The 8,409-nt window shown below is 45.2% G+C and overlaps 1 protein-coding gene across 1 annotated transcript; it reads right to left on the minus strand.

The window, feature by feature from the left end:
• Positions 1 to 2,389: 2,389 nt before the first annotated feature.
• Positions 2,390 to 4,725, minus strand: LOC149329423 (TNF receptor-associated factor 3-like). Its single transcript, XM_089562219.1, has 2 exons — positions 4,441 to 4,725; positions 2,390 to 3,758 (listed from the first exon to the last, which is right to left on the minus strand). Exons 1-2 carry the CDS (start codon positions 4,723 to 4,725, stop codon positions 2,646 to 2,648), a joined length of 1,398 nt encoding a protein of 465 aa, XP_089418345.1. The 3' UTR covers positions 2,390 to 2,645.
• Between the last annotated feature and the right edge of the window lie 3,684 nt (positions 4,726 to 8,409).

Genomic DNA, 8,409 nt, shown 5'->3' on the forward strand with positions numbered 1-8,409 from the left:
CTAACTGCAAATGGCAACGTTCGAGTTCGTCTAGAAAAACGGCTAGCAGCGTTGTTTTCATGAAAGTACGATTTATGTAGCTTTATTTATGTAGCTCAACAAATTATGTAGCTTTATTTTCATCGCTAGGAAGCTATCACGTGACAAGCTGCTAGCTTCCATCTCTGCCCCAGTGTGCACGCAAAACCTCACCAGGGAGAGCACTGCAGAGGAAAACCGAATTTTGTTCTCTAAGATGCTTCCTGGGACTTTAAAGTGGCACCGCTGTCACGGGGAAGCTTTTTTGTGGGTCGAGGCCGGTAAAAAGACTAAAGAGGGAGTGAAAAACTTTATTAGGCTCTAGATTCGCTTGCCTTCTGCGGTTTTCAGATGGCTTCTTCTATCTTGAGCAAAGGTTGGTTGCCCTTAGTCCAGGGCTCCGCTAGATGCTGCTGACAGTTGTGCTCGCCGCATCAGACCTTCTTGGTCGACTCAGCGATCACTGGAGAGCACTCTCTCCCATTGCTCCGCACTCGGATTTGTTATAACGGGTACGACGCTTATCCTCTGGCATGCCCACGTTATGTGGTACAGCGTGTGTGTTTCTTGGCACCAGGGGCAGTTGTCATTGTATTGTGTGGGATAAATTTTGTTGAGTAGAGAGAATTTTGTTGCGGAAGCAACACTGCGCTAAGTGTGAGGGATTTCGCGGAGCCCCGGAGAGCCCCAACTGCGCATGCGCGAGGAGCGAGTGATGTCAGAGCAGTGCGGAGCCGCCACCGACTCCTCCGCTGCGCGGGTGGCTCACACGTGCCCTCGCCGCTGCGCCAGCAGTGACGTCACTCAAGAAGGAGTGACGTCACACGGCGCCAAGCTGCGGCGCTTAAGCCACCGCCGATTCCTCCGCTACGCGGGTGACTCAGAGGTGCCGCCGCCGCTGCGATTGTCGCGCCGTTGCTTCCGCAATTCTACTCGGGATGGCCATTGGTCCAACCACAGCAAATTTTTACTGCATTCCAATCGGAGTTAGAGCACGTATTTGTGCTACCTATAGAAGACGTCGGGGAGCAGGCAGTGCCGCGGGATGGAGCAGAAGCAAGTTGATGAAGACGACGCTCTCCAGTGCACAGCGCCAGAGTGTGGTGCAGTTTAACACGAGGTGTGTTGGCTGCGCCTGAAAGAAAAAAAAAAAAGCGGCCGCAGCCTAGTGGTCTCGCTGAGCGGCCCTTAAAGGAGATCTGTTCGCTGGGTTCGACTCCCAGTGATCGATGATTGAATTTCTTTCTCTTTTTCGTGGTTTGTCCTCTAACTCAGCTGAAGGTCAAATTTACCCGGTCCGCGATTGAAGCCCGAGGCCCCGTAGTGAAGCACTGCTGCAAAACTACCTTACGCAAACGGTACCATGGCGCAAACGTTTCCGTGAACGGTTTTTCAAAACGATCTATAGCTGTGACGTTGAAGCTTTGTTCTTCAAGCCAATAAATAAAAAGTTAGCTAAATAGCCCTAAATGATAAATTTAAGAACAAAAAAATACTTCAGACTAGGTCAAGTGATTCTAAACCACCCTCAGTTAGTTTCACAAAGCTAGGACACTCGGTGTTTTCTAAAAGCTTGGTTACATTTTGGTGGGGACAGTTGGTACTTAAGAGATGGGAATTCCGAACGGACATGCAAAATCCATTGTTATGCAGGTCTTTCCTTTGCAGAGGCGCTCAAACGCATAAACATGAATGTCGAAAAACAGTTGTGTATGAAAATATACACCAAATGTTTTTATTGTAGCAAAGACCAATTGTTGAATAGGCGGGGGATAAATTCATACTTCATGAAATTGCTGACTGCGCCGCGGTGAAAATTTCGCCTTTTTTTGCTGTTCGGTTTTAGCGAATTACTCTGCTCCACGAATTTATAGCACTGAGTGTACTGTTTATGTTACTTCCTCGAGAGTTGTAACTGTCGCTATGAACCAACGCGGTTGTACCATGAGCATAAATTATAAACTTTGTACCCTGGGTGATACTTGTGACCTTAATTAATCGAACCCGCGTCTTTCGGGTTACCAGCCGAGCACCATAACCACTGAGCCAACGCGGCGGCTCCCAATCAATACTGATTAATAAAGAATGGATATCTTGATTCCATGATTAATTTAATTGAGCAGTCAAATAAAAACAATAATTACCAAAAACAACTACATTACTGAGAGAGGAGGCAACAGAAGTTGAAATGCTTCCGCATTTTCGCACATAAGTAGACCCAAGTGCACCTTTAATTTCTTTTATGGACTGAAACACACGGTCACCTAATTTTTGTGAACGAAAAAAAGCATTGAAGCCCCAGCAGGGTACTCTTGACGCTATAATGAGTTTGAGGAGATTTGAACAGTATCAGCGACCAAGCAAATTGCATCCTCTAAATATCTTTATTAACTGCTACACAATACAGATGACCGTCAAGGTCTCAAAACGGAATAAAGGCAGATAAAATTTTTTTCCAAGTAAAAGAAATCAAACTGCTGTGACAGAAAACTCCACATCATCAGCGACTGCCGTGCTTTCGGCCAAGAATGATTCATCACCAAAACTTTGAACAAAGAACTCCAGCCGATGAACCGCGTTCTAAGACCATGGAAGGCAAAAGTTAGCTTCACTCATTCAAGTGCCATTCACGGTAGCAACTCCCACTTAATGCGCAGCTGGTCATCTTGGACGTAGCCTTCTCTGATAAGGTCATTGACTTTAAGCCAGTATGGAAAATACCCAGGCTGATTACTTGACGCCGTTGGCCTCTTATTAGCTCCCACATCCCGATGTAGTTTGAATTCCTTCATGTGTTCTTTACCTTCTTCTGGATGCATGACAATAGCCTTAATTATGTTCTCGAATGGCCATTTAACAAAGTCGTCCATGTCACCCATATGTAAGCGGAAGCACACTAGTATATGAACAGAGTACCCAGCTTTATCAAATCTCACTCCAGGCGAAATACAATAACCACGCAGGTATACCTTCTCGCTGTAATACTCAGCGCCCCCACTGCTGAGTGCTTTATCACGTAGGGTGGACACCCCTGGCATGAAAAAATCGCAACTTGCCGCTTGTAATTCGGCGAGTCGAAGAAAACTGTTGATGCGGTCCAATGTCTTCTCACTGTTTCCTTTCGCTTCATGTTCGACTTGTCCTATGGCAGCTGCGATTTCCGACAAGCTGTCGCGTATTCCGCTCCGTTCCTGCTTCAGTGTTTTTTCTAATCTGTTCATGCTTTTGGACACACTGTCAATACTGTCAATTACATTGTTCGCTGTGGCCAAACATTCTTTGACTTCTTGGCTAGACGCGGCGATTTCGTTGAGAGCTTTTGCCAAACTCTCATCACTTTCACTTTTACCGACCACTGGCTCTATCCTCGCCGCTTCCTTCAAAATATTTAAGCCTAAATAGATTTTGTTTAGTCGGTCACCATGTGCCATAATATCTGTAGCCATCCGTCCCAGTGAGTCCCTCATTTCACTCGCCTGCTTTTTAAAAGCCCCGTCCAAAAAAGCTAGAAACTCTTTTTTGTCTTTGAAGCCTGCCTGCACATTGCATCCGGGTTCGAGAGGCGCCACGGGATTGCACGAGTCTGACTTCAGGTGGGCGATCATGCTGTCACAATGTACGGTGGCAGAACACTTGGGGCAGCAAACGGTGTGGTGTCGACATTCACGCAAGAAATGCTGAATGATCCCGGAAGCGGCAGCCGCATACTGGCATCCACTTGTTTCATTTACGCACTTAACCTGCATATAGAAAAGCGACACCGTTTGGAGGAAAATAAGATTACGTTTCAGAAATTTAATTTACAGTCATTCCTCCCCTTGGTATGATAATTAACGAGGCGATTTAATATACCCGCTACGATACGCACCGGCAACGGTGGCTAAGTCGATTAGGCATCGAGTTGTTGACACACGTATACACGAATCTAAGGCGGCCATGGCGGCCCCAGTTTGATAGAGGCTAAATGCAAAAAACGCCGATGAACTGTGCGATGTCAGTGCACGTTAAAAATCCTGAGGTGGTAGTGAATGCAAATAGCTTCGTTCTCACGGATAGCGCGTGAACGGTTAACATCTCTAAGTATTAAAAGGAAACAAAACCTAAGAACAAGTAAACACTGTCGGATCCTCGACGTAAACGGTGCAAGATCAACGCCCACGTCACGCTTTTAACACACACAAATTGACCAGGCAGGTAAGATGCGATCCATGCAAGAAGTAGATTGTTTACAACAAAGGATGTAGTTTTAGTTGCAACTAGGGGTGTACCGCGACCAAAGGCTTCTTCCAACTCAAGAAAACATATCGATTTCGCTTTACGCACGGTTCTCTGACGACAAATCATGAAATATTTGAAACAGCACTTTCCTAGCGAAAAGTTCTTTTGGGCACACATTTCGTCTGCTTTGTCTGCTTCGCTTACCTCTCTCCGAAGCAGCTCTTCGGCAGGGAAGTCCACCAGAGCGACGTCCTCATCCTCGTAGTGGTTGCCGTCCAGCGGACACGCATGCGAACCATCCCGCACGCACTGCTCGTAGCAGCACTCGCATAACACGTGTGTGCATGGTAGCAGGGCCGTTCTCTTCCTCACCAGGCCACAGGCACTGCATATCCGATGTGGAGGCAGGGGTTCGACGAACTTGAGACCCCTCCAGTCGAGCTCAGGGGAAAACCCGACTGTCGTATACTGCGCGCTTGCAGCAGGCATCGTTCTTGACCTACGCTCGTTGCACTGAGTGTCGAAGAAATGCGTATTCCGCCGCCACACAGATCGCAGTAACGTCTTTCCTTTTTTCCCCTCCCCGGTTGCCAGCGCGACAATCGCAGTCTAATCGGCAGGCTTATCATCACCATGTGATGATGTAACACATCATCTTCCGTGATGTTTCACGTGCTGATGATATTTCATTCTCAGATTTTGTGGTTCATTACGAATCCTGCGACTGCTCAGTAGAAAATCTCTGGGTTTTCTTTAAGAACCTTGCTATGAATTGCATTTCGCGTTTTGTGCCTACCCGGGTAATTACCCTACGCGACAGCAGCCCCTGGATGACGAGGGAACTTGTACTCATGCGACGAAAGATTAAGAGTTCGCAAAAAACTTCGGCGAAGCCAGTCGGCAGTTTATGCAGCTAAACTGTCTGATATGCGCTGGAACTTAAAAGAAAGTATCAAAAAAAGCAAAAGAGTATCACTTTAGCGTATCCATGAAAAACATTCTTGTTTTGTCCCCTGCAAAGTTCTGGCGGCAGTTATCAAGGAAAAAGAAACCTGTGTACAGCGTTGTCGTTGACGGTGAACTGATAACTGATGCGACACAAATCGCTTCGTCTTTCAACCGTTTCTTTTGTACTGTGTTTACCAACGATGATGGTAGAAAGCCTCACTTTAACTCAGCTTGTCCGCCTATTACTGATGTTTCTATAACTGAAGAAGGCGTTTTCTCTCTGCTTCGTAGTTGTGACGCAAAAAAGACGCGGGGAATTGATGACATACCAAATACAATTCTTGTGAGATATGCCGAATGGTGTTCCAAGTACTTAACGCTCATATTTAAGAGGTCTCTGCTAAGTGCCGAGCTCCCAGAGGACTGGAAGCACGGAAAGATTATTCCCATTCCCAGAACTGAAAACTCATCTCTACTTAGCTGATATAGGCCAATCAATATCTTTTTTGTGTACTTCTTCAAAAATACTTGAACATATAATTTTTGGGCATATATCAGCCTTCCTGGAAACCAATCACGTAATTGACGACCGGCAACAAAGTTTTCGCAAAGGCTTCTCTACAGTTACGCAACTTCTGGAGACGCTTCAGGATTTTGCCGCAGCCATTGATAACCGGTGTCAAAGTGATGTCATTTTTTTAGATTTCGAAAAAGGATTTGACTGCGTCTCACACAAAAAGTTCTTGCTAAAGCTAAAGAATATCTTGAAAAACGATCTACTGTTGGCGTGGGTACAGGCATATCTCGTCTCGATCTCAGTACATATCAATCGGCAATGCATGTTCGAGCCCAGCTTTAGTAAGCTCCGGTGTCCTACAAGGCTCAGTACTCGGGCGATTGTTTTTTATTAATTTTTATAAATGACATTGTTAAAGAAATTCCTGTGAAAATCAAGCTGTTTGCCGACGATTGTGTATTATATCATGAAATACGAACTCCTGCTGACCAGCTTTTTCTTAATGACGCCTTGGCTAAAATTCATGATTGGTGCTCAACGTGGCAGATGAGTATTAATAATAAAAAAACAGTTTCAATGTCTATCACGCGGAAGAAGAAGCCATTAAGTTTTGCCTATACTATTAATAGCCATCCTCTGTCTACCGTGGACAGCTAAAAGTACTTGGAATTAACGACTAGCTCTGATCTACGGTGGAACAAACACATTTCTAATATTAAAAATAAAGCTATGAAAAAACTTGGCTTTTTAAGAAGATCTCTCCGGTACTACACGCAGGAAATTAGGTTACTAGCTTACAAAACCTTTATCCGACCTGTTTTAGAATACGCCTCTGTTGTGTGGGACCCTTATACTAAAGAACACATTAAAACACTCGAAAATATTCAAAGAAAGTCAGTGCGATTTATTTATAATTTATACAGCTGACAGACGTCCCCTACGATGCTACTTGAGAAAGGAAATTTGGAGTCTTTGCAGCTCAGGAGATACCGCGAGAGGCTTAAATACATGTTCATGATTGTTCACAACAAATTACGAATTAACAGCAGCAAGTACATTGAGCTCGTCCCGGGTCGTTCGACACAATCCTACCATTCTTTAAACGTGAAGGAGTACTCATGCCGCATTGAAATATATAAGAATTCTTTCTTCCCCCGTACTGTGCGGGAGTGGAATGTCCTCGAAGCAAATATTGTAGAGGCTTCTACTGTGGAGTCGTTTACGGCGTCGCTTAGGAATTCATAACAATTTTGCAGCATTCAACATTTCCTTTTTTTTACTTTCCTTCCCCCAGTGCTCATTTTGACGCGAGGTGTCGTCTAATATTGTATAATGTTGTTTCCTTTCCTCGTTTACTTCTTCAGTATTGTGTGCTGAGTTTCGTTTACTACAAGGAGGTTTTCTTTTTACCAAAGTGTATTTTACGCCCACTCCTGCATAAGGCTTTGCAATAAAGCCAGCAGTCTTCTGTAAATAAATAAAACACGTGTTGATCCCGTACGCTAAAAAATATGCGAAAGACTGATTGTTGTGTGATAGCTTTTCGTGCCGCTATCCGCCAAAACTCTTCCCAAGCTGATGAGTCCACACGCATAGCTAATTTAGAGCGAAAGCTATGCTATGACCTCAGGGGCGTGTTTCATTCGTGGGCGCATTCGCACTGCTTCAAATGATAAGCCCTGCTGATAAACAGGCATTGGACTTGATACTCCTCCCTTGATAACATCACAAGGTTACTTGTTATAAGGAGGCTTTCACGAATTCTTTTTCCCGTGAGTGACGTCATCACGAAGCAAGGTAGCATGACCAGTTGTCTGACCAAGAATGTCATGCGTCAAGCTATGGCAAGATGGGCTGCGAAGCATAAGCTCTTATATCAAAGTTAATTTCAGGGTAAATTCAGTTACTTTAACGTCACCGTACAGAGTGCACTCGAGAGGACAGGGTTCGAATAGAATAATATAGTATACATCAGTATCCGCTAAAAGAATTAAACTATTCTACACAAAGGAGTCAGAACTTCGACTCTGCGCCTTATGATGACAACGACGCAATAAAAGTACACGTCGGCGAAATATATTCACCGTTGCCTTTGGTTATAACGACGTCGATGTGGCCCCCCGATCTCTTAGTTAAATTGTTGCTTATTTATATTCATAGGTTGCCTTGACCACATTCGTCGCATTGGAACAGGCCAGCGTAATACCGCGTTGATTGAGGAAAACGTATAAAGCTTTTAGTGCGCCGTCAATGTGTGCCGAGGGAGACCAACACTTGTACTGAGTGCTCTCGAGGCGGTCGAACAATTGTACACTGACCCAGTATATCAGCCTATAGGCAAAACGCCCATGTCTACTCCAGCCCGCATGGGGTTCAGCTCCGAAAAGAGGGTCTTGCAGGAATAATGTCGTTGATGACAGGGAGAGGATGGTAGAGCATAGCGTCCACTTCTAAGACATGGTTCCCATACGGGCTGCTGTGATGCTAAAAAGGCCACGCTCTGGGTATTTCGTCGAGAATATCCACTTCGGTTGGCTTCCCCGTGGTAGTTACGAGTACCCTGGCCTGAACACTTCACCACATGACAGTGGCGCACAGCACACGGGCCTCCAGAATTTCGCCTCCATCGAAATTCGACCCCCGCGGCCGGTATAGGAACAAGACAAAAGGCTTGCACATACGTATTCCTTTCCTGCTTTTCTGCATTG

Source organism: Amblyomma mixtum, chromosome 9, assembly GCF_055824585.1.
Source record: "Amblyomma mixtum isolate Tamu chromosome 9, ASM5582458v1, whole genome shotgun sequence".
Taxonomy (NCBI): Eukaryota; Metazoa; Arthropoda; class Arachnida; order Ixodida; family Ixodidae; genus Amblyomma; species Amblyomma mixtum.